Source organism: Odontesthes bonariensis, chromosome 4 (genome assembly GCF_027942865.1).
Source record: "Odontesthes bonariensis isolate fOdoBon6 chromosome 4, fOdoBon6.hap1, whole genome shotgun sequence".
NCBI lineage: Eukaryota > Metazoa > Chordata > Actinopteri > Atheriniformes > Atherinopsidae > Odontesthes > Odontesthes bonariensis.
Window position 1 is genome coordinate 14,159,611 of NC_134509.1, and position 26,686 is coordinate 14,186,296.

The 26,686-nt window shown below is 39.4% G+C and overlaps 2 protein-coding genes across 2 annotated transcripts; one reads left to right on the plus strand and one right to left on the minus strand.

Moving 5' to 3' along the window:
- Positions 1-10,295: 10,295 nt before the first annotated feature.
- gprin3b (GPRIN family member 3b) lies at positions 10,296-15,490 on the minus strand. Its single transcript, XM_075464431.1, has 2 exons — positions 15,164-15,490; positions 10,296-13,047 (listed from the first exon to the last, which is right to left on the minus strand). Exon 2 carries the CDS (start codon positions 12,962-12,964, stop codon positions 10,856-10,858), a length of 2,109 nt encoding a protein of 702 aa, XP_075320546.1. The 5' UTR covers positions 12,965-13,047; positions 15,164-15,490; the 3' UTR covers positions 10,296-10,855.
- A 4,649-nt stretch (positions 15,491-20,139) lies between these two features.
- Positions 20,140-26,685, plus strand: elmod2 (ELMO/CED-12 domain containing 2). Its single transcript, XM_075464432.1, has 9 exons — positions 20,140-20,230; positions 21,719-21,865; positions 21,948-21,976; positions 22,863-22,960; positions 23,073-23,202; positions 23,381-23,514; positions 25,408-25,476; positions 25,590-25,723; positions 25,817-26,685. The coding sequence occupies exons 2-9, from the start codon at positions 21,721-21,723 to the stop codon at positions 25,969-25,971; spliced, it is 894 nt and encodes a 297-aa protein (XP_075320547.1). The 5' UTR covers positions 20,140-20,230; positions 21,719-21,720; the 3' UTR covers positions 25,972-26,685.
- Position 26,686: the final 1 nt, after the last annotated feature.

Sequence of the window (26,686 nt, forward strand, 5' to 3'; positions counted from 1 at the left end):
AGATGTGGCATTGCAGCATCCCTAGTAGGGAGTGGGAAGATTGTAAATCATACAATATCATAGCTGGAGGTTAATGATTGTTAATGCTCCATTTCAGTGGAACATCTAGGCATCTTTAAAGAGAACTGATTTATAATAATAGATAAAAGTCAAGCCTTTAATTTGTGGCACAGAAAACCTGGTTGTACAGCTAGTGTGATGACTGAAGAATACATTACAAAACAGGATTTCGACAACTTCGATGGAATGTCAAATCATATTCACATGACTCAAGCAGAACTTTTAGATACAGCTGCAACATAAATGGTGCTTTTGAAATGAAATTCTTATGTAAAAAACAAAGTGGATGTTAAATTATTTGACTTTTTAAAAATAATTTCTTAATAGTTTGTCTTGTCTTGGTTTTTGGAAATCAGGCGCTTTCATTTAGTTTATCACAACTGTTTAGTGCAGCAAATTTACTATCCTTTGTATTATTTGTATCTCTTTCATAAACTAGACTCAGCGGGAAACTTATTGATTGACAATATTTTTAGATTAGCAATTGATGCAGAAGAAATCACTGTCTTGTCCTTAAGTAACAACTTTTCAGAAATGTTTAACAATTAACTGACCAAACAAATTTACAGGTTCTACATCATCCTTTAAAGGAGCTTAATTCTCATATAACATGCTTGCAACTATAATAATTACTACTGGCATGTTTTGCTGTAATGTTCACCATGATCACTCTTGTTTAGCTCACGTTAGCTAAGTAGCACTAAATGCAAAGATTGGCTGAGAACAATGGGAAATTATTGACAGCAACGCTCTAGACAAAGATAACAGAATTTAATCTGATTAGAATAGGGAAGTAAGAAGGGAAGAATAGGGAACAATTCATCTTTTGAAAAGCGTCCTGTAGAAGTGGGTGCCAAATTCTGCAACAACTGATAATCTAATTGATAACTGCCTCTCTTCTTTGTAATTGTCCAGATACTTCAAAAAGGAAATATTGCAGGAAATGTCAGAAAGTCAGCAATAAGTACCTCAAATATGTTGTAAATTTCCATTTTAAACGTCCGATGGTTGTCGTGATGTTTCAGTCTAGTGCACAAATTGCAATGTCGTCATAGCGTTTAAAGAGAAATCTGCATTTTCCAAAGCCTGTAAGGTTTATCCTCAAAATTCAAAACAATCCATTGATCAGAAATGGAAATCTAGTCTGACTGTCGCCTCACAGCAAAAGGGTTCCAGGTTCGATCCCCGCCCGGGGCCTTTCTGTGTGGAGTTTGCATGTTCTCCCCGTGTATGCGTGGGTTCTCTCCGGGTACTCCAGCTTCCTCCCACTGTCCAAAAACATGCATGTTAGGTTAATTGTCTCTAAAATTGTCCCTAAGAGTGAGTGTGAGCGTGTGTGTGGTTGTTTGTCTCGTTTGTCTCTGTGTGGCCCTGTGATGGACTGGCGACTTGTCCAGGGTGTACCCCACCTGTTGCCCAATGACCGCTGGAATAGACTCCAGCTCCGCCGCAACCCAACTGTTGGATTAAGCAGGTATAGAAAATGGATGGATGGATTTCAGTCTGGACCAAAGGGCTGGTAAAAGCTGGAATGTATGATGTTTGTCTTGTAAATTATGATCTTATTCAGAAGCACTGTATTCTGAGGGCACAACCACCCTGTAATCGTCAGGTCTCTATATGAAAACTTGACAACATGAGATTAAAATGATCAGGATACAAAAAGATTTTTTTCTTTTTTGAGTAATGAGTTTCACAAGGAGGATCATTCAGAGAAGTTCAATTGAGTATTTTCATAATGATATTCTGGACTCACTTCGGCCATTTAAGAATCTAAAGCATCAATCTGGGCACCAATTATGACATTTTCTCTCAAGATGGAGAATTTAATTCTTGGAGAAAGCAATGACATAATTAAAGCTGCTTATCTCTCCTTGAAGAGACTGAGCAAAATGGAAAAGATAACTCTTCAATTTCACTTTTAAAGACACTACATTTGACTCCCTACATGTGTGCCTGTCTGTCTCGATAACAGAACGTCTATCTTCCCTTTCCTCTTTGTTTCACCTTTATCTGTGTTTGTTTTGGATCTTCTTGCTCCACCAGGGGACATGTGATTTATGGGCACATCTGTGAGCCATAATAAAGCAATAATGAAGCCAGGGAAGGTGACCTTTGTGTGTACCGTATGTGTGTATACAGTGTTTTTTTTTCACATGCCTTTTTGCACATATGTCCTGTTACAAAGGTTGCAAGTGCACACGTCTGTGTGTTGAATGGTAAGCGAGCAATGATGACATTTAAAATGCTAGATGCATCCCAGAATACAGACAGAAACACTAAATACATATGTGACAGGCTGGCACAAAAACAGGACAGTGAGTAGTCATAAAATTGTGACAGAGGAGACAAAAGGGCTTTGCTGCAGAAAACTGGAAATGTTTGATGTAACCACACACTTCGACAGGCCCAGACTGCAATGCAAATAAATGTAGGCCACATATTCTACTGGGAGCAGAGTGGCCATCATCTTACTACCAGCTATCAGGCTAATCCAATATGAGGATGAGAAAGGGAGAGGGAGAGGAACAGAAGAGGATAATTTTGTGGAAAAAAACATTCTGTAGAGGGGAAGCCAGCAGAAGCTTTAATTACCTTACTTTTACTGGCGTAGGATGCTGCATTATGCTTTAATCTGAAGAGAGTAAGGAGTGTCTGGGACAGAGACAAATGGGGAGGGAAAGTTTAAGCAGATGGCACTGCGGCGAAGAAAAGCACAGGGATGAAAACGAAAGTGATCGTAGATGGTGGAACATACAATGACTGAAAATGGAGATATCCAAACGCAAACTTAAAAAATAAACCACAAATTCTCTGAGTACTTCTGGAGCCTGTGCTTTGTAGAAGTAAATGCGATCACCAGCTCCCCCTTAATTACCCGGTCCACAATCTCAAAATATGATCTGTAAATATTATTAAAACCCATCCCCATGACAGAGTTGTGTCTAATGTGCCACAACTCAGCTGTGAGTGGATATGTTTTTTCCTTAGGTTGGTCTGGATAATTATAAAGGCTTCTCTCTGAGTGCTGTGGCATCCGCAAGAATTCCTATGAGGGTTTCCATATGAACTGAGGAAGCCTGTGTGTTTATAAAGCAAAGTGGGTCACTGCAAGCAGACTTCAAATCCCAATACCACAGCAACTTATCTCTGGGACTTCAATTATAGCACCAAAATAATGCTACTGCTGCTGCTGCTGCTGCCCTCAATTTCTCCCCAACGTCAGGGATGCTGTTACACATGGTGGTGTTTACACTTTGAAAAGATGGAAAAATATGGAGGTCAGGGTAAGACAATGCAGCAAAATAGAGCTGCTCATATATTGAATCTAATCAACAGACTTTGTACACAACCAGTCTAAACAAGTGCATTTTATTCAACACACAGAACAGAAATGCAATAGATTTTTCTTCTACTAACGAAGAAACTCTGATGAATATGCAACGCAGTTTTTCTTACCTCCCGTCAGCTCGGCCACAGTACTCTTACCATTAGTTTCAGCATGTCAGCACGAGTCGGGGAAGGCCCTTGGGCTGTAGCAAGGAGGCTCCTGCTTCCTCTCACGGACCATCAGTCTTTAACTGTAGCTTCTGACACAGCCTGGGATATTCCTTTTTAAGTGGCAGCAGTCGAGAGATTATTATTTCCAACTCATGCTGAGTACGAGGGCCTAACTGTTGTTAATCGTGTTTCAAAGAAATGCACTTAATAGAAAATCTAATGTTTTTTTCAGCAGCAGAGTGTAACATGTTATGTGTTCGGTCTGTTTCTCTCCGTTCACACTGTGATGGACCTGTGACCTGTCCAGACCGTACCCCGTGTCGTTTTGCACTTTAGCCTTGTGTTCTACAGAAATGATATGCAGTCATTCACTATGGTATTACCAGCATTATCAGATGGAGCAACTGGAGGTAAGGAGGTATTTTAGAGTAACTGAGGCTAGACAAAAAAGAAAAAAATGCAAGTAAAACTGCAAATAATGTGACTTTATACAGAAAATGTATTATCACAACTCCTTCCTCTATTTGCCTTTTGCTTCCTGATCCTGATTCCTGATTTTGAAAAACGTTTTTATCTATTTACTTTTTATAGCATTTGAAATTATATCCCTTCTGACCTTCTTTTAATTTTTTTTTTTTTTGCCAACATGTCAACACAACCCATGAGAAGGGCAAAGAACAGTGAATGCACCTTGCCAACAAATATTAGATGTATAAATCAAGTTTATGTATACAGCAGTTTATTCCAGGGTACTGAGTGTTAAAAAATATTCACAACTCTTCAGTTAGCCACACTGATACAGTTTCATTAGTACTGTAATGCTATTTGTTTACCTGATAATTGAATAAATTTGAGTTGTGGGTGATAAAATAGCTCGGGGACGTTCTCAGTGTCAAACATGTGTCTTCCTTTATTCTTAGTCTTCCAAGATAAGATTACAAACACATGGCAATAGTCTTTCTACTTAAACAGTGAGAATGAATTTTCCGGTGTGAGGCACGTCGCACTGCCTCCGCTGTAAAATAGCTGTAGCACAACATAGCTCCAACAGATATGCAACTTGTGTGCCAGCATAAGGAAAATTAATCTCATGTTACATTAACACGAACGGATCTCTAGTTTTAGCAATAGATGTCGTTTGACAAGATGTATTTAGACTTTTTTCTTTTAAAAAAGTGGTTTGATTTTTGGTATATTTTAAAAAGGTAACTTGCAGAAGCTGTGAGAGAGGGACATTCAGGCTACATGGATTGTGATTATAATGATTAACCCAAGATAGCTGAACCGTTATGTTGTGTTGTATCTGTTCCATCCATTTTTGTTGGTATCAGTTGTATTTAAGGCCTTCAGGTTTATGCTCATCATGGTTATTAATAGTAGAAACTTGTTAACTGGTGAGCGATGTGCATCAACAGTTCCTGGTCACATTTGAACCCACAATGTCACACTGAGTGTCTTTGACCACTCAGTTCACCAAACACCTCATTCTTAATTATTTTTCCCGATATGTGTGCCCTTGAAATCCCTTGCCAAAGTTCCTTTCCATTGGAATAAATCATCCCCTGCTCTAACCTCGGCCTATCATAACAACACAGTGAGTTACGGGCTATTAAAAATTGAAACACGGCTAATTAAAGAAAGTTGTGAAGGAATCAGACTTAAGGCTGATGACTGGGACAACAGAAAAGAACAGAACAGATTTGTAAAGTAGAAACTGACCTCAATAGGAAGCGGAGGAAGAGGCATGTTAATCTATCCAAGGTTGAATTTGGTATTTGATATGACTCCACAGATCCGTAATGTCAGTTTGACAGCCTTCACTCATGAGATCTGTCTTGAATAACACATTTTGTGTGGAAAGAGGGCCACTGCTACCACTAGAAAACATTTAGAGGCTCTCGATATAACACAAATCCGAGCAGGTATGTTGGGACAGACATAAGTATGACTTAGTGGCTGACTGTGTCCTCTGATCTCAGTCTATCGAGAGGAAATAGGCATTGGGATGAGACACTTAAGTCTGCGTTATTCGTTACACGTTGTGACATTTCACAGCACCGCTACAGATACAGAGGACTTTTTCATCCCTGCTATCACGTCTTGACATTAACATGAGGTGACATGCTTGTTCAAACAGTAACAGCAGTCTCCTAGAATCAGTGTTAAACATGTAAAGACAGTACATTCACACTGAAAGGAGGCATTGTAGCGTATGCGAAGGCTTATGACAGCAAAGTACTTGAAAAAAATACAACACTTAACAACGAAGAAACATTTGAAGATCATAATTCCCTCATATTTACTCAGATAACTGAGTACCTGTTGCAGCTTTAATCACTCGTGACGGTGACCCCTACATTGTGAGGTGTAGAAAATGTATACGGCTCTAAAAGTAGACTATGGAATTACTGCAGTGCCAGAAAAAAAAATTACAAATCTGTGAAATTTCTTTTCCACATTGATTAGCTTGTTCTATTTCTTCATTAGTATATCTTTAAATGCTTTTTGGTTTGGCTTTTTCTAAAAAATAGTTCAGCTTTTCTCATTTCCCCACTGATTTTACTATTTCCTTTTTAGAATTTCTCGATAGCTTTTATTTCTCGCTTCTCCGAATGAACTTTGCTGTTTCCCTACAGTATTTGCTACTCTTAAAAGTTAAGTCACACAGTTTTATGCAGTACATATCATGGACAGTTTGATGGTGGTAGCAGCTTTTGGGGAAGGAGATTTGCCTTCTCTACATGTGAACCCAGGCGTTAGCAGGAGGTTTTCAATGTAGAGGCAAAAGAGCCTGAAGGAGTGTACCTTCTCCCTCTGGGAGTCTAAGACTTTTTTCTTTCTTTTTGTCCAGTCCAAATTCTTGCAAGATGATGGAATCAAATGTGTGAACATTCAGCAGTCATTAAAGCAATACAATGTAACTTCTCAAAAAGCCCATTATGGAGCTCCCCCTACAGGCTTGGAGGTAATGTACGGTTACACTGTCGTAAATACATCACCCTTTCGCTTTCACGTTTCACGTTTGTTGATGAACCGGCGAGGAGTCAGAAGGTGCAAGCTATGTCGATCGAGAAGGTAAGAGTAATCAAATGTACCTGGGAGCGTGAGAGGGGTCTATTTGTTTTTGCGGTAGGTGTGCCAGAAAGCAAGTCGAAGTACTTCCGCTCAGCTCCCGGGCCGGTCCAGCAAAGTTACATAGCGCAGTTATTCCAACTCAGACCCCCAAAGGGCATAGGAGACAGGCCAATCGTAATATTAAAACTCATTCTAGCCGCACAATTTTTTTCAAGCTGTTATTTTAAGGTAGAAATGTTACATAATATTGCTTTAAGTAGTAGGCAGTGGAGAACTACAAAACTGGGATCAGGTAACTGCACTTTAAATGTCAAATTCCACATGCAGTAGGGAAACAGAAAAAGCAATTTGGAGTCGGGCAAAACAAATGCAGCCGAGATGATAGAGCAACAGCATAAAAAAAAAATAGCACAAAATAGATATGTGAAAATAAAAGAAACTGAGAGATAACAATGGCAAAGCAATTATGAAAAGCAAAGCAAAGAAACTGCACAGCAAAGAATAATTATAAAAGGCAGAAGCAGTGTGGAAAAGAATGAAGCAAATAAAAGGATAGAAATAAGTAATCCATAACTCAAACAGTTTTTCACTATCATGTAATACTAACAAGCAGTGAAGCAGCTCCCAAACAAGGGAGTACCAGAAAATACTCAAATAAGTCAATCAATCAGATGAATATTCCTATCACGTTGCCAATCAATCTCCTGACAACAGTGTGATTGATATAGATTGATTAACAAATTGTTGCAGCTCCAGTGTTACCGCAACTTCAGTGTTGACATGAACGTTATTTACAAGTTAAAACCTCTTGTCCACCCCAGTGGACAGGAATGTGATTTAATTGACCCCAGTAACTACAAAGACCTGCACGTATGCTCCTGGCCTGTAAGATCTGAAGAAAAATATACAGAGCTCTACAGAACTGTGGTGTTTGAGATCAGAAATGACAGACTGGGGCGTAAAGAGGAATCTCCAACACTGCTGTTACACCTCAAACCATCAATATTTATATTAGTAGCTATTATCATGGTCCATTTGAGGGACCGTCAGGTCCAGCAGCTGTCCTTTCTCTCTAATGGCTTCAAAAATCCATTGAAATGCAAAAAATAAAATCAAATGCAGTTATGTCACTTTCCTTTTCTGGTAGCATCATAACAATAAGCCGTATCACCACCAACAATACAATTAAACAATAGGTACATTTCCTGTCCAGTTTTCATTGTGAGCCTTCTTTCCTTTGACTACATCCAAACTAAGTGTTCAGGATCTTTCTTTTAATTCCGACTCTGCGCCACAACAAGTCCTGCAGCAGCAAGTCTTGTTCCGCAATACAAACCCGCTCTTTATCTTATTTCCTGTATGTATAATCGGAGAACAAAAATATGTATTTGGCACCAGTAGCCACTGTATCACCAGCTCTCACATTCATTAATGGCTCCCGAAGGCCGCAGTGAGTCAGATAGAAGAGCCTTTATGCAGACTGCACCTTGTGCTCGGAACAGTTTGATTTAGAAGTCGGTTCCTCTTTGGGAGCACAGTGCCATACTGTATGTGTATTTGTTTGCCTTCTATGCTGGCTGGATTATTATTAACTGAGGTACAGATTCATTTAAGTTTAACGAATGCAAATTACTTTTTTTTCTTTGTTTTTCTTTTATCTAACTTCAATAACTGGGTTAGTTTGACAAATTGCATGTTATAGTAGCCACATCTATTGTAATCTATTTCAACAACATTTTTCTGTTTTCAATTATTGAATTACAGTACATGTCAGTAGTTTAAATGCAGGTTTCATGTAATTTCACAAAATTTACTGGCATATTGTTAATTTATTACAAAGTGAATAAAGTCAGTTTATTTTCTATTGATTTTAGTTTCTATAAATTCCCTCAAAAAAAGAAAGTTGCGGTCTTGTAACAGGACATAATGTAAACTGTCACTGTGTAATAATGTGTAAACTAACAAATTACATTTCAGATTAAATATCTCCATTGGGTTTGCTGTTTTATTGCTATCTGATTTCAAGCAACAGAGTTATAGCATTTTAACTCATTTAATGTTTCTTGCTTAAAGTCAGAGCTGCAATAAACAATAGACATGCATGGGAGCTAAATAGTTTTTAACAGAATCTGGTCTGATGCTGTGGGCTATGCAAGAAAATGTTTAAGACATTCTGTTGCTTCTGCCTTTCTCTGTAGATCATTCATGCATGCAAGTTTAGCTGACTTCACTGCACAGACACAGTCTTTAACTTACTTGAATGATGATTTGTCAGATGATGCTGCGGTTATGAAATCAGGATCTTATTAGAGCAGAGTGATAGTCTGGAAATGCTTTGAGTGACTAAGAGTTAGTCTGAATGAGCTGCTTTTTGCTCACAAATGTTGACAGATTTAGCTGCCTGATAAAAGAAACTGAAAGATATGCAAAAAAAAAAAGCAGCCTATTGGGAATTTAAGTTTATTGATATAGACTTATACTTTACTGTTTATATATTTAAAAAATGTCAACTTTGGAGCATGTACAGAGCATCTTGGCCCATTTGAATCTAGCTGAGCTGACCTGCTAAGTGATTCAAGCCCCAACTGCAGCAATTGGGTGTGTAAGTCCCTCTTTTCATTTTATATGGATTCAGTCAGACAAAAATATTAACATGCATTTTAAAAGTCAGTTTTTGAACAGACTAACATGATAATTCACTTGTGTCTATCGTCATAGAAACATGCTGAGAATAAAAACAAAAATCGACTGAATTAAAAAAATTATCATTTAAAGTTATTTGAAACCATTAGTGTATGAGACAGGAGTCTTTCAATGTGGACTTTATAGCCTCTTAAATATGTTGCAACTGTCACTGTGTGACTATTTCACAAAATTAAATGACACTGTTTTGCTCTGTGGAGTTTTTTTGTGTGTCCAGTAGCATGAAAAATCTGCAGAAATGGTATCTGTGGACATGAATCAATAGATTATGTTTCCGTGACTATTTCACATTTTGCTGTGAGACAGAGTTTTGTTCAGGTTATTATTCTGTCCTAAAATGTATTACTGGCAGCACATATTTTACTTCTTGACTTCGGAATGAAAAGTTGAGATTGGCATCTCTAACAGAAAGACGTGAGGGACATTGGCTCTAATTTATTCATAAAGCCTATAAAAAATTGCCAGTGCACATCGCTTCCCCAATTAACTGGTCCCATGAGCCTGATTTGACTTGTTCAAGTGGTCTGCTTCTGCTTGAGGTCCCACGTGTAAACACTGAACGTGGGAAAACTGCTTTTAGTTTCAGTGCTGCACACATAAACACCACATTAATACCTGTACCTTTAGTTCAGTTTAAAGCAGGATTACAAACTATTTTGCTCAGGATTACAGCTGTTTTAACTGGGTTCATGTTGTCTTTAACCACATTTTTTGACTGTTTGTTGTTTCCTTTCTGGCAATTACTGTGTTATTTTCAAGTTGGATGTTTCTTTTTCATGAACTTAATCAGTCTTTTTGGCTTAAGTTTAAACACAATTACCAGAACAATGAATTTATACCTGCCTCAATTCAAACATCAGAAATGAAGAATGTGTGAAAGTCAGCAATAGTTTTTTTCTTATTTTAATAAAAAAAAAACAAAGAATAACAGATTAGACAGCGCATTTACCTGTGCACAAAGTCCCTTTTTTTAAACCACACACGAAAAATGAATTAATCCATGACAAAAAAAAACAGCAATCTTAAACAGCAATAAATAGAGAGCCAAAAACACTTTGAAAACTCATACCAAATGCACCAAGTAATGAGATGTCAGCTAGAATGTTTTTGCACAATGTTCTGACAATAGATGATATGTCTACCTCATGATTAGCTCCTTTCACAATGACAGCCTGGACTTTAAGTCATACAACAGTCTCAGTCTAGTCTGAAACTAGGATACATGCGTTTTACCATTATTGCCTTTATCATAAACAGTTTTCTCTCTTTTTATAACATATATTTCTAGAAAATAAGTCTTGAAGTGTTCATTTTATGCTTCTCTATTCTACCGTTTCTGATCACAAAAATCACAAATAATTTGCTTCTTTATGCTACAACATTCCAATATACTTACTTACAGGGATCGATGTCCCTTTATTGTTTCACTTGGCATTGCAGTCATGATGAGGGGAGGACAAACATTGTGACCTCTAGGAAAAGGGAGGAGTCTGTCATTGGCTACCTCTGTACTGTGCTACTCGAGGACAGAGGAGGGAGGGGGACGCACACAGCAGTTGGGCCGCCTGACATTTTGCAGCATTGACCTGAAAATGTTCTGCTGCCTTCTTTTGTTCTTTTTATCATGTCGTGGCGAATCAACAGTAGAGATTGACTTTCTGAAGGAGGTCTGGGCTATTAGTTTCCTCTCTTGCTCCTTGATTTTAGTCTGCAAGTGGCTCTGAATGGCAAAGCCAAGGGATTCTGGGTCCACAGAAGCCCCGTAGACCTCCCACGTCATCCCTTGTTCATCCCAGACAACATCATGAACACCTTTCCCTTTCTGCTTCCCCGACTGGTCATCCTCCTCCTCCTTTCTCTCAGGTTCTATCTTGTGTTCAGAATTTGTCCCCTTCACCAAAGCCTTATCTTTAGTAAGATCTGATTTGGTTGCAGCCTTTGCTGTTGTTGTAGGTTGGGCTTGCTTGGCCTTGGCTGTAACAGCAGCCTGTGACAGCGCAGCATTGTTTCTGTCAGCAGTTCCAGTCTTGGAAGCACCAGCTGTCCCTGGGGGTGTCCCTGCTTTGAGAGAAGGGACTGTTTTTCCCACAGACGCCTGAATTACACTTTTGTTTTGGGAGTCACTTTCGTCCCCTTTATTCTTGTGATTGCTGTGTTCAATGTTGATTTGATAGACTGGTTGAATGTTGCACGGAGCTGATTCTGGTTCTTTAGGCTTGGCTCCTAGCCTGGAGTCAGGCTGCTGGGGCAAAGTTTCTGAATTGAAAGCAACGTCTTGGTTGGGGCACATCTCTGCCTCAACTGTGAATCTCTCTGACATCTGATCAGTGGTGGCAGATAGGGAAGTTGTGTAAATCTGATGGAGACCCACACCATCACTAACCTGGTAGACTACAGCCAGGCTCTGCGCCTCATCCCAAGGGGCCGCACCACAGCTCGGTCTCTGAGTTGCAGCAAACGGTAGAAGACTCGGACTTGTGGCAACAGCCTTACTGGACGTGTTAGCAACAGCCTGTACCTCCATATCATGACACTGCTTGACTGGGGCTGTTGATGGGGATGAGGTCATAGTCGAAGCCTCCCTGTAGAGCTTGTCGAGCTTCTCTCCTGCAAAGACAGCTGTGGCAGTGTGGCTGGTTGTCTCAGCCACCTGCCCGCATATTGGCATGTTTTGTGTAGCCTGGGGCGGAGTGGAGGAGCCCTGTGAACACACAGTCTTATGTTTATCTGAAGAGACTTGTGATCTCTTTGCTGGTGGAAAATTCTTCTCTTGCTGTGTTGAACACAAATTCTCATTTGTAGGCCTAGCCTCGGCTTCTTTACTTGTAGATAAAGGTTTAGTGGAGGTAAGAGGGGGTAAAGTCTCCGTCTTTTGTTTAGATTTTGGTGTAACAGAGCTTGCTGAACAGCTTTGTAAGTGATCGGACTCTTCAGTGTTCTGTGACACAGCAGTATCCTTGATTGGAGCTGAAATACTCCCTTTGATATCTTGATGAGATTCAGATGCTGCATTCCTTGATTCACTGTTAAGGTTTTTATGTTTATCGCCGATCTCTCGCGCAGTGGCTGTGGCTGAGGATTTCAGCTGTTTGTGCTCCTCGTCTGGCCCACTTGGCCCTTTTATTCTGCAGTCATTGCTATGCGTGTCGACCTTCGACGCTGTAACACCAGTCGACAAACTGGCCTTACACACATCTTTTCCACTTGCAGGGCTTAACGTTTTCATATTAGCATTAGAATCCCTCTGGTCTACTCCTGTCTCACCCACAGCTTGGCCCGTTCGTGACAGGTTCGGTAAGGACAGCTCTCTACCTGTCACAAGCTCAGACTTTGTCTGGTTTCCATTGCTTGGTGCTGGATTATCAGACACAGTGCTGCTAACTGGTTCATCTCCCTTGGCGGCTGTTTTCTGGGTACGCTGGATGATGTTGGCGGGAGCAGTTGTAGAAGATAGGTTATCCTGTTGGTCAGGAGATGTGGGGGAGGACTTTGGACAAACCTGAGAGACTTTGAGGTGGGGCTCATTGCTCCAGTTGGCATTGGGCTCCTTATTTCCAAGGGAGTCTACCACAGCCAGCTGAGGCACCATCTGGACTGTCACTGTCCTTTTTGGGTTAGTTCCCATGCCGAATTCACGGTTTCTGTCTTTTAATGTGGTCGTAATCCAAAGATGGACACAGATGCACAATCAGCTGCTTTACGCAATTCCTTAAGGGAAGAAAGAAGAAATAAGTTCAAATCGTTTTTAATGATTAAACTTATCATAGTATTAATGAGATGAATATGCACAGAATCAATAACATGCACAAAATATTCTTTAAAAATCGATAGCCAAGCACCAGATTTTCATCTGCTTGATGTAAGCACTGCTTTGATCAAAATCTAACTTATGTCATTGCAATGATCAAATTGATCATTTAAATTATCTGTAGTGATGCTGACTTTATGCAATTAAAATGTTATTCAAATAGACATGGTCTTGGTACAATCATTGAGGAATGGATATTTTTTTTGCTTTTGTTGCTTTTTTGCTCAATAAACATTATTAGTTACTATATAACAAGTTTTAGTCGGTTCGATCATACTGTAAAAATCTAAATGACATAGGAAAACCTATGGAAATCTTTAGAGAGGATCTAAAATACTGTGTCACACAAAATCAAAACAAAGTTTACGAACCTATGAGTAAAATGAGCACGTCGGCATAAATAAAGCCTGAACGTGCAAGAGATGAGGAATATTTTTGACAAGGAACTGTCTTCTTGTCTCCTTAAGCGGTGTCGCATTAAACCCCTAAACGACTATTCATCCAATCTACTCCACCTAGCAGCATATCATTCATTCATACAGTGGTATAGTATCATTCTTGGTATAGTAAATACGTAAAATAATCAGCTTTGCAACACATGAGCATTAAAAAAAGTTGACCAATAAAACCCACTGAGGGGTATCTGTGAGTCTGATATTGAGTCAGTTTAACTAATGTTCATCAATGTGTTGCATGACAGATGTCAAGCTACCCACTTGGCAACATTAGAATTCGCTAGATTTCATTCATCAATATGTAATGTACCCCCCCCCCCCCCCCCCCCCACACACACACACACTTTTTTTTAATAAACATGTCGTAATAGAAGTTTTTTTAAAGCAGCATTCATTTTATTTTTTACATATATTCCTGCAAAATGCAGTTCAGTGGAAAGTGCACACTGAAAACAGAGCTGCTGTTGCTTTGTCCTGTAGCCCTTTCAAGGAAAAAACAAGATTCAATGTCAAGATGCCCATAGGCGTAAATTCTAAGCCACGACCTGCAGTCTCACATATTTTTCTCTCCACATCCTGATGAAGGACTCAGTCTCTTTGACTGAATTGCACTTTGAATTACCTTGTGTACGAATTGTGCTCTATCAATAAAATTGCCTTGCCTTGCCTCTCTCCTCAACATGTCAAAGCATCTGGCCATTTCTGAAAGTGAGGTGCCATAACTCAGCAGGCCATTGGATGATGATGATCCATTGGAATCAAACAAAATGAAGTGAGCTTTAGTGAGCTTAAGTGAATGTAATCATACCAAAACAACATTTGGGCTACATTTAAAGAGGATGACGAACCAATGATGATAATTCGATTAAACTGATATTAAAATTGGAAACCCGTAAACACGTATTTTTTTTCTTTTCTTTCTGCTTTCCAACAGCAGCATCGTCCACATTGTTTTTTTTTTTTATTAGGGAGAGCAACCAATTAAACAGATGTTAAGCTTTACAGGTCATATATTTGAATATTTTTCGTCACACTTATTCAACAGTGATGATCCGTGAGTTAATGAAAATACATGGTAATATGACAATTGGTAACCTGTAAGCGTTACAAGTGCGGCTGGAATAACTAAATAGTTGGTTACTGGTTTGGGTCATGGACAGGTTTAGTCCATCTGTGTGTCCTGTACCACAGTGCACCCGCGTGTCTGTCGTATAAACGCATTTTTTTTTTTTTTATCGAAGGCATATCCTGACTGTCATTTCATATTCGGCATTGGAACGCCTGGTTTGGGTTTTTCTCTGCCTGCAGCGGTTTGGAAATGGCAGAAAGAGGGAAGAGAGTGCATGCACAAAGTAAATTCATGCAAAACGTAGCCTGCGTTCAAGTGATGCACTCAACCTATCCAGGCCAATTAAGATCTATGTCATGCCTGTGGTCTCTTTTCCCAATCAAATACACTAAAAGCAGCAGATATGTCCATCTTCGATTTGACCTTGCAGAAGAATTAAACATTTAAAGCAATGAAATCACATTCTGACAAAAAATAACGCGGATGGTTTACCTTGATGTCCCGTGCCGTTGGGTGCCGTTTGCGCGTCAGTGTTTGTGAGATGAGGCAAAACCCTGGAAATGAATATGGAAAATACAACCCAGTGTCGGTGACACCAGGCCACGCCTTCCACCAGAATATGAGTCTGAGCAGTATCGATCCTCCACGGCCAAGCGCAAAATTCAAGTCCCCTGACTGACTGACCGTGCGCAATGAGTCACCGCTCACCGACCGATGGATGCTGCTTCTGAGCTCTTTGTTGCCGCTGGTTAAGCTTACGGATAGGGGAGCGTTGATTAAACGGCATGGTTAATACTATCCCTGAGCGACGACCTGGCCCATGCAGGCAGCGCGGTGCAGCAGATGAATGGATGAATGGGAAAGAGGAGGAGAATGGAGGCGGTATTGTGACAGCCGCAGGCATTCACTGGAGGGTCACTTGCACTTGAAATTGATTATTTTCAGCTCCTGTCGCTGCATCCTAAGAAAAACAAGAATTTCACAGGAGAAGGGAGGAGATACTCAGTTGTGCCCTTTGTGCCTTTCATTGATCAATTTAATATGAAACCTTCCTTCTTTGCGTACGTTTGGAGGGATGCAGGTTCTGTTTCTAAATGACATCATATACCTTTCACATCATGAATAAGGCTTTTTACGGCCAGTAGACCTTGCGGGGAGGTCTGCTTAATGAATGACTTAATGGGGGCACATACTGAAGGTTAGACTTCTCAAAGATGAGGTTAGGCTGTCTTTCAAATAATTTCATATCTGTTCAGAAAAGTTTCACTAAGCAATTTCCATTTTGTTTGAGGTCATACATGCTCAAATAACAGTCAAATATTTGCTTGATAAAGAAAAGGTCTAAGATAAGATGATACTCTGCCCTATAGATGAAAAGCTGCAATTAAGAATGTGATCACAGAGCAAAATAAACCAGCAGTAGAGGAGCAGTAATATGTACTTCCTGTCTGACAGATATGGAGAAAAACCATGTTGTCCACCACACCTCTGAAAATATAAAAAAAAACTTTCTGGACGATGTGAACCAGAAGGCACAGACCTGAACAGGATGCCTTATTGACAATGAGCAAAACTGTGAAGGAGATGGGATGTGATTCACAAATGCTACCATTCCCATCAGAATAGAACGGTTTAATCAGGTGAGCATAAAGGTGCTAACTCTGAACAACTTTGCAATGATTTGCAATGACCCCTCCCTCTAATTGGGATCAAATCATGCTGCACACTTAATGAACATGTCAGGGCCAAGGATCCAGGTTTTCATTTCAGTTTGTTGTCCATCGGTTGAAAATAATTATCCACTGAAAAAAATGATCGTTGTTTGATTTTGATCAGTATGATACTAAAGTGAAAGGGGCATTGGGGCTCAACATGTTATAAAAGACAATTGCAGATATCCTAATGATCTAAATTGCTCACTGAAATATGAATAGTAGTTCTTGGGTTTGTATTTGATTTAAGCTTATTAGAAAAGCTCACAAAATAATGAGTTTGATCATCAAATTATTGTCTGAATCACTTTGAGTAGCACTAAAAAATAACTTCTGCTATTTTCTGTTCTCTTATTAGAATTTGAAGCCATTTTTCTTACATAAGACAACCTACTTTATAATAAAATAAAACAAGCTAAATCAATCTGGTTGCAAAAAATGACTGGCATCTTCAGTTTTTTATATCATTTATACATATAACAAAGGTTTTATTGAGCTGATTAATGATTAATATTAGCAGACCTGGCCTGTCTTCACCAGAGAAAGGAGGTCATGTGTCATATGTACTTAAATGAATGGTCAACACTGTTACATTTTACTTGGCTGCTTTGCTCACATCATCAAAGGAAATATTGTAAAGATTAGAAGCTAAAACAGGCAGAACCATAATGTTGTGACACAAGATCAAAGATGACAAAATGGAGCATTTGTTGGGTTCTTCAGGTATAATAAAGATGCTTAATTAAGGGTTCGGTATCATGTCTGTCAGAGATATAAGGTAATATTATCATTAAAGGCTACTTCCTGGCTCATCCTTGGCTAATCTCTCAGAATATGATGATAAAGTAGGTTACTGTGAGGATTCAGGTTCCAAATATAGCCTGGGTGTTACACAGGAGTTCCTCTTGGGTTGCAGTAATTGTATGGGATAGACCTCCAGCCTACAAAAGCCCAGAGGGACTGATTAGGTGAAAGGGTGGAGCATGACTTAATTAAAACAGAGTACACCAGTGGTTAAAATCTCAGGATTAGCTGCATACATCGCCGATAAAACAGATTGCAGCTGGAGGATGAGGACTTGAGAGCAGACAGTCTGAACAAAGTGTGGGTCCTTACCCGTTTTGTATTGCCACCGTTTCAAAAAGTGACTTGACATTAAACGGCATCATCTAGTGGTTAAATTTGGAAAGGCAATAACTTGGCTGGGGTTCATTTACTCTATTCTTATGTGGCCAGCAGACAAATTTCAACTAAACTAAATATAGTTTTGGTTGGCCTGTAATCTGGTAAGCTCCCACAATTTATATCTGCTTCCCAGCTGCAGTTTAATATATGAATAACATTAGCTCTCTCTACTGATGCATGGATGATGAAAGTATTGGCCCCCCGGGCACAAATGTGTTAAATATACAAGAGGTACAAAACAACCATGAACCACACAAATAATTTGTCATTAATTTGTTCGTTAATTAATTAATTAGTTTTAATTATCGGTCCTGAAGACAAGAGAGAGATTATTTTACCAAAACTACAAAACTTTAAATCTTCTCAACATGTGAAAAATCTGGGTGTTCTTTTTGACTCTGAGCTGGATTTTATTTCACATATTAGAAATGTAACAAAGACAGGATAATATCATCTTAAAAATATTGCCAGAGTTACTACAATTACTACAGAATTCAGCTGCACGTGTGCTGACAAAGACCAGAGGGCAGGAACACATTACACCAGTTTTAAAATCGCTGCATTGGCTCCGCGTGCATTTAAGGATTGGTTTAAAGGTTCTTTTAGTTGTTTATAAATGTCTTAATGGTCTTGGGCCTTTTTATCTATCTGATCTGCTTTTAAATTATGAGCCCTCGCGGACCCTGAGGTCCTCTGGTAAAGGCCTTTTAGTTGGTCCTAAAGTTCGAACAAAAACTTATGGTGAGACGTAGTTCCACTACTATGGACCTCATTTGTGGAACAGCCTGCCAGAGAACCTCAGGGCTGCAGAGACTGTTGATGTTTTTAAAAAGAGGCTCAAGACCTACCTTTTTAGTTTAGCTTACAGCTGAATTTTATTTCATTTATTTCATTTATTTATTTATTTTTATATATTTATTTATTTTTTGGTTTAGTTTACTTTTATCTATTCATCCAATATTTTAAATATTAATTTTTAAATTATTTTATTATATATTTTATTATACACTTATTTATGTTTGTGTTTTTCTTCATGGGGATCTTCCACACCGGGGGCTATGCCCACTCGGTCTGTGGGGTCATTGCTGTGGGGATCGCCTTGGTTCGGGGTGGCTGGGGGATCCTGCACCGAAGCCCTGGCTGTGGTGTGGATGCCGGCCTGCCCTGATCTGGGCGGTTCCCCGTGGTGACGGCCTCTGTGGTCATTGGTGGGCTGACTCCCGGTGTGGACAGATCCCCAAGATACCGTTTCCTCACTTCAACGTCAAGCCAGATTTTAATGTTGATTGTTGTTGATATTGATGTTGCTCGTGTTGGGGGGTGGTATGTATGCAGTGGGGTTGTCGGTGTGATGTTGTGTGTAAGTTTATGCATGAATTGATTTGATTATTGATTTTTATTATGTAAAGCACTTTGTGCTGCTTTTTAGAATGAAAAGTGCTATATAAATAAAGTTTGATTTGATTTGATTTGAGTAACCGGTGCCTCCAACTGAGTGTATCTTAATTTTGCACCATTTCACATGATTATATGGTAGTTTGATCTGTTTTTATTTTTGTTCCATCCCATTTTGTTAATTTTGTGTCATATTGTGTTTACTTCCAATCACCGCGGTTGTTTAGTGGCCTAGTTTGAGCTGCTTTGCTGCAGTGCTATTTTTTTCCCACTGTTTTATGTCTCAGTGCAACCTTCTCGCATTTATTTGATCCTATTCTGTATGCCTGTTTGTGGCCATTTTGTAGCTTGTCATTGCTGTTTTGCGTCTTGTATTCATAATTTGTGTCTAGTATAATTCTTTCCTGTTCCTCAATTTGCTCTCTATATATCTCATGTGACCAAGTTTTCATCTATCAATGGTGATCTTTTGTTTTATTGTGGTTGCTTTAAATCTTATTTTGGTCATTCCACTGCTCTTTGTAGGCTTTTTTCTTTGTTTGTGGTAACTCAGCATCTGTTTATGATTGTTTTGACTTGGGTAGCATGTCTCTATTTTCTTTTGTCAATTTGAAATTTGAATATTATTTTCTTTTTGTGGCCATTTAGTTGCAAAAATGTAGATGTTTTATGCCTCTGCTTGTTCTGTGCCATGTCTTCACTCTCAGTATAAAAAATGTGTGTCCTCTCAAACTTGCCATTTCTGCATGTTTATGTGGTCGTTTCCTTTAGATTGATGTTTTTTTGGGTCACAGTCTAGACAGTTTTGATCTCTTTATTTTACATCTCCCAATAGCCTTTTATATTTCTGGGGAAAGACTACAACTTGTGTCAAATCTGCCCGTTTTTGTGCATAGACTGTGAAGCAGCCAGTGCAGACAGACAGCAATGCCTAAACATTAGATGGCGCTGTAACAGCGTGGGTCCCAAAACATGGACTGTTGTTCGTGTTCAAAGACATCATGTTGTTCAGAGATTCTGTTAAACTTAACCTGATTTTCTCGGTGTATGTTCCCATGTTATTAAAGTATACTTTCATTAAATATTTAAAATAATACCTTTGCAATGAATAAGTCTAAAATTTCCAAAAATCTTTCTTTTTTGGTGGCTGCCTGCTTTGGGAGTAGCTGGGTGTTGGTCTGAACCTGAACGCATTGGAGCCAGAGCTGTTGTCAAGAGAAACGTTGTTGCTAACCTTTTCCCCACACAGGATAGCTTCAAAGTGGAGGTAAGCCATTTGGTCTGGCACATTTTTCCAACGATAGAAGCTTAAGGTTAACCTCAGCTGCTTTTTCATCATACGTACTGCCACACAATACGTTCACGACGTTGTTTTATCCTAATAAAATAGCTAGCTAACAGTGAAATGAATAACAACGACAACCTGTTGTTTGAACTGTCACTCCAGAGTTTTGAAGCTAGTGTACTTAAGCTAATTGAAGTCGAGGGGAACTAACCAACAGTTTGCTAACATTACTGTGCATTGCTTGCTCAAGTGCCCCTAAACTCGTTGGACATTTGCAATTACACAGAGTGACCACATTTGAACAGAAGTTAGCATTAGCATTAATGCTAGCCTAGCCACCACAGTGGCATTGATTTGGCTTTGGCAGGGTGCATGCATCTGTCCCTGTTTCACTGAAGGTGGGGTCACGCTGGGATTGTTTGTATGCCATAGTGCCCCATTAGACTGACTCGCTCAGACATTCATCGGCGAACACCGTGGTTAGGTTTGAATTGCGACTCAGCTGCTTGCAACGGTGGCCATTGTTGCTGTGACTCAGACCAGTGGTGTCAGCAGCACTTGTCCTGCTGCTAACATTACATTACTCACCAGACCTAAGGCAGAAAGATATATCTTTTGTTCTTTCATTCAGCATCTTAACCCAAGTCACATTTTAGATGAAAATTTCAATGAAAAAAATAATAAATTTAATTCATTAAAAAAAAAAAAAAAAAAAAAAAAAAAAAAACTTGGCAAGAGAATAAACTAAAGAAGTCAAGAAAATAGGCGAGGGAATTCAAATAAACACTCCTGCTGTAAGTTACTGCTGTAACTAAAATCAGTATCTTTTAGTGTAAGAAGTTTGGTGATAAAAGATATTAAGAATCATTTATAGGAAGAAAACTTGGATAAATGTATGTGATATATTGTTTTCATTATCTTAACTATCAGTATTTATTTGTATTATTTACTTTCCTTTTACTTCAGAAACCATTTGTTTTCTTTAATGGCTACTCAAGTTAGATCATCTGAATTTATTTTCAGATTTTACTTTTCTTTACTTAGCATACACCTGCAAAATACAACCGTATTGCTTCTAAGTGTGTGCCTTATGACTACATTTGACTTTGACCCAGCTGGTGAAGCTGTTGCGCTGCTGTTTGTGTATGTTGTGGTTCAGTATTGCAGAACCTTCAATTAAGCTGTAAACCGCAACGGAGCCTACGCATTAATGATAACTCGGTTTCTCTGATAAGCGATACTCGTTTTTCTCTTTTGACATAGACCTCTGCATGTTTGTCAAAAGCATTGTGTTGACATTTCCAGGAAGGCGCAAAGCTTACATGCTTGTAAATTAGATGTAAAACGATAGTCATTCCCTGGTTCATATTTAACGAAACGGATTTAGAAAAATGTTGGCGACATTACATTTGACTGGTTGTTTCCTAAAATGTCAGTAAACCGTGCATTTGTTTTCTGCTTGCCCTCTAGAAATGTTCGGGTATATCTGGCAGTATGTCTACACATCGTTCCTGAGATACTGGCTGAAGTGGCTCATCAGACAGGCAACAGGGAAGTGTGAGCTGCAGAGGATATGCTCCGGATGCAAGCCGGGGGCATCGAGGACAACCAAAGCAGGTGAAGTCTTTCACTTTACCACTTTAGTTCTCAGTTAACAGTTACTCCTTTACACTAATCCTACTCATGCTTCATTTTCTAGAATACTCTCTTCAGTCATCTAAGAACAAGGTAGGAAAATGTTGAAACTGTCATGTTGGTTTTGTCTCTGATATCTAGGATTAGTCCTGGGTAACTGCTCATGCAGCGACACTAGTTGTGGATCAGGAACAGCTTTCAGTTGGCATTGATAACAGTGAAGTAACTTTATTAATGATCTTGATATTGCGTTGCAAAAAAGATCAATAATTTGCCGTTCCAACAACATTAAGGATTCGCTTTCCTTTCTTTGCTTTATTTCAGGAATTAGATTGAGGAAATTTCCTAAATTTGAGGAATTAGAGAATTAAGTTTGTAATTTAATGGCTTGCTACACAAGCACAATATTTTTTGGGTTAATTTCATCGCGTCCGTTAGTTGTAGATGTGTGAGATTCCTTTGCGCTAGCAAGTTGCAATGAAACACAAGCGCAGGCAGACAAATTGAAATGAAATCTAAACATAAGGCGCACTTTCAAAAAAAGAAAATCTAAGTAATGATCGAACTGCAGCAAACTTCAGATTAGAGTGTACTGTGCTGCTTCACAGACATTGTAAACCGACCTCTTTGTTATCTTTCAGACGGCCGGATGTGTGAACTTAAATATCACATCTTCTGAGTTTAATCAGCCCTTATCTGTCCCCACACTTGCCAAGTTCAGATAAACTGACTCTGCATGTCATTTACAATTCTAGCTTGATAAGCATTTTGCGATCAAAAGTCAATTCAGTGTTCAGTCCGAGGTGCTGGTTCATCTTGTCCTCTCTGATGAGGTTCATTTTGAAAAAAACGTAGATTTTTTTTTTCTCTCTTTCGGCTGTTGATGATCAAGCCAGCGACTGTGCCGGCCTCCTGTCTGATGCCTTTCTGCTGCATTGTTTTCCTGTTGCCTCCTACCCTGTGTGTTATTCCTCTGCAGGTTTTAAGAGGAGCCTTGGAAACCAGCAAGGATCATTTGGAGCAATGTGTGGATCAAATTATGAAACAGAAGCACATCAAACCCGAAAAAGATCCCCAGTAAGATTATTTCTCTTACTTTAAAGCTGTTGGTCACCTGCAATATGTTCATTTTTAACTTTAACCTTTGATTTATTGGTTATTGGTCCTCTCTCCATTTTTTTTTTTTTAGGTTCAAGGGGAGCCTGCACATCTGTCTGCTGCAGATAACTGGATACAGCAGCTTGTATGAATCTGTAGAAGACTTGAGAAAAAAAGTCTTCAGCTCCGAGAACCCTGAACATGAGGCCATGCTTTTAAAGGTGTGCATTTCTGCCACTGAATCCACACAATGTGTTTTAAAGCTTCTTCATTTAGAAAACCTTGCGCGTTTTGGGTTTTCAAAACACTCAGTCTGATCAATGTAATGTGGTTTACTCTGTCAAACGTACACAATCATAGGCACAAGATCATGAGAGGCTGAATTGTTTGTACTTTCAGCTCTGGGACCTGTTGATGCCAACAGTCAAACTTGAGTCCAGAATAACCAAGCAGTGGGGTGACATCGGATTCCAAGGAGATGACCCCAAGACTGACTTCAGAGGGATGGGCCTGCTGGGTCTAATCAACCTTGTGTGAGTACTCAATACATAACAGTGAAGCCTTTTATTTATTAACACAAAATCATATGAAAACATCCAGTATCAACATCTTATAAAAATGATTGGCTTTTATATTTTTCCACATATTTGGACAGGCATACATTTGACCTTCCTCTAAATAGTACTTGCAGAGATAGGTGACATTAGCCGCATTCGGACAGAGCAGTTCTAAGAACGCCGTTCAAAAAGGAGACAACGTGTAAGTTTAACTTACACTTAAAATAAAATAAAACCTTTTCTCCAGAGACAGCACCTTGAAGCAGTAATTCACGCCTTTGTGACCACACGCCTGGATTACTGCAACGCACTATATATGGGGGTTAGTGGGTCCTCCATCGCACGTCTCCAACTTGTACAAAACGCAGCTGCACGTCTTTTAACTGGCACAAGAAAGTTTGAGCACATTTCACCGATTTTAGCCTCACTCCACTGGCTACCTGTCCATTTTAGAATTTATTTTAAAATTCTTTTATTTGCTTTTAAATCCCTAAATGGTCTTGCCCCAGTGTACCTCTCTGAACTCCTGTACCCCTACACACCCAGCCGATCCCTCAGGTCAGCTGACCAGCTGCTCCTGAGGGTTCCCAAAACCAGGCTGAAGCTCAGAGGGGACTGAGCATTCTCGGTTGCAGCTCCCAAATTGTGGAATGAACTGCCACTGCACATTAGACAGGCCTCCTCACTGTCTAATTTTAAAACTCTTCTTAAAACCTCTTTTCCTTGGCTTTTAATACTACTTAGGCTGTTGATTTTATGTTCACAGATATTTTATTTGGGGTGGGGTGGACAGTCTATTTATTTATTATGTTTTATTGTATTTATTTTATTGTACAGCACTTTGGAAACCTTTGTGTTTATTTAAACTGTGCTTTATAAATAAAGTGGATTGGATTAACTTATTAAACACGCGCCGGTTGTGTCCGTGTCGTATGAGTAAACATTTCAGCCGTGACAGCATGACCTGGGGCGTAGCTACCGACCACCAAACACCTACGTCAGATGTGTTCCTATAGAATCCAGAAAAGACCCAGCCTCAGAGAAGGAGCTAAGATGGTTATAGGAACTGAGGGTGATGGTCCTGAGTTCCTGTATGTGCGAATGCGGGAGAAAACGGCCCCGTTCCTTCAAAGGTTATAGGAACTGCCAAAGGTTCCTACAGTGCCAATGCAGCTATTTACACAGCTGTACAGCAAATTCTACAAACATTCATTCAATATCAATGTCGTACAATCTGATTTCCTTTTGAATATTCTTCCTGATAAAGTGAGCCCACCCCTGGCCTCTATAGGTCACCTTTTGAAATAACTCCTCATTTTGCTTAACTGGCTGCCATCTGATGACTGACATGTTTGACCAGCCTTCAGTACACAGTTTCTGCAGCTGCATGATTTGGGGATCATTTCAAATCCTCCCTTGCCCCACAATATTTCAACAGGTTGTTCCATTATACTCCTTCATTGATTGTTTAAAGTAAAGTCATTGACCCATATAGTCTCCTTCATTGATTTACTTGTGTGGAATTGTGCCTGTAGGTTTATACCTCAGTCACGGTTAAGTACCCTGTATTGTTACCTATCCTTACTTTCTTCACTAATAGAATATATTGTAATTAATATTGATTTCCTGAGTTTTCATTGTTTAAAAAACAAAGGAAAGCTCTGCAGCTAACACACTCATGGTAAACAACAGGACTCACTTGACTCCTGAGGGCCTATGCTACAGTATATATATATCTAGTTTAATCACAAGTGAGCGCGTGTTTAGTTGTTACTGCTGTCTCATCTGTAGAATTAGCTGACCGGGTCGAGGAGTATTTTATAGTGGCCTTTAATGTAACTGTTGTGTTTTTTTTTATGCTGTCCTTAGTTTCTTCAGTGAAAACTACACAGCAGAGGCTCGTCAGGTGCTGTCTCATGCAAACCATCCGAAACTGGGGTAAGATACCTCACTGAACGAGAGTTTGCATTGAAGTTGTGCCAAAGGTTTCATCTCTCTACAATCTCTCTCAGCACGCACTTTAAACTCCGTGTGAACTGTATTTATTTCAGGTATTCATACGCCATAGTTGGTATCAACTTGACAGAGATGGCCTACAGCCTGCTGAAGAGTGGTGCTCTGAAAGCACACTTCTACAATACAGTCCAGGGTGCCCCTGAGCTCACACACTTTCATCAGCTATACTGTGAGTTATAGCATCAAACCGGTCTTATGTTCTTCTATGCCACTTAATCTCCTCGTAGCCTTTTCTACAATGTGTGTGATTTTCTTCTTCTAGGTTATCTGGCGTATGAGTTTGATAAATTCTGGGTGGCAGAAGAACCGGAGAGCATCATGCAGTTCAATCAGTACAGAGAAAAGTTCCATAGCATAGTCAAGACTAATCTACAGGACCCCGGCGTGTCTCTCAGACTGATGGTCAGTTCTAATTAACATGTTTTAACAAGTGACCCTTGGCCTCGTCATCGCCCGTGTCATCGATCTGATCGAAGGACGCAAGAATGTTCAGCAGGAGCAGTGATGAACGTCAAAACCATAACAAACAAATGCGTTTTTATTCGGTTTAGTAACTCATACGTGATGCTCAGTCCACCTTACTACAGTGATAATGAAGGTTTTCCACGTAGAGCACAAGCCTAACTCCCTTTACCTCAAAAATAACCATTCCAGTAGTGAAATTGTTTATGATGCAGAAATGAGAGCTGCTGCTGAGGGGGGTGATATTGACTCGCTTGGCTTTAAGCACTTTCGTTGATCAAAATTTTTGCAGAAAATCGGTGATGAATAACTATACTTTCGCTGTCTTATTGTATTCAAAGCCTCCCTCTTCTACCAGTTGCTCTGCTCAGGAATTTAATATTTATGTTCAGAGCTCAAACTTAATGTAAAGAAATGACTTTACCTCCCCGACGCTCCTATCTTGTGCTCTCAAGCTGTGCATGATTTAATATGCCTCGACTCATGTCATTAATGTTTTCTTTAATATAAGTGATGTGAAACTCAATATAGTTGTGGCCCCCCAGTTTCCATGAATTTGTACGTCTGAAGAGTTTTTATTACTTGTTATTTTTATGCTGTGATATTTACTTGTGATGAAATGGTTCTCACATCTTGCTCAAAGTTATTAAATCAACATTTGATTTGAAAT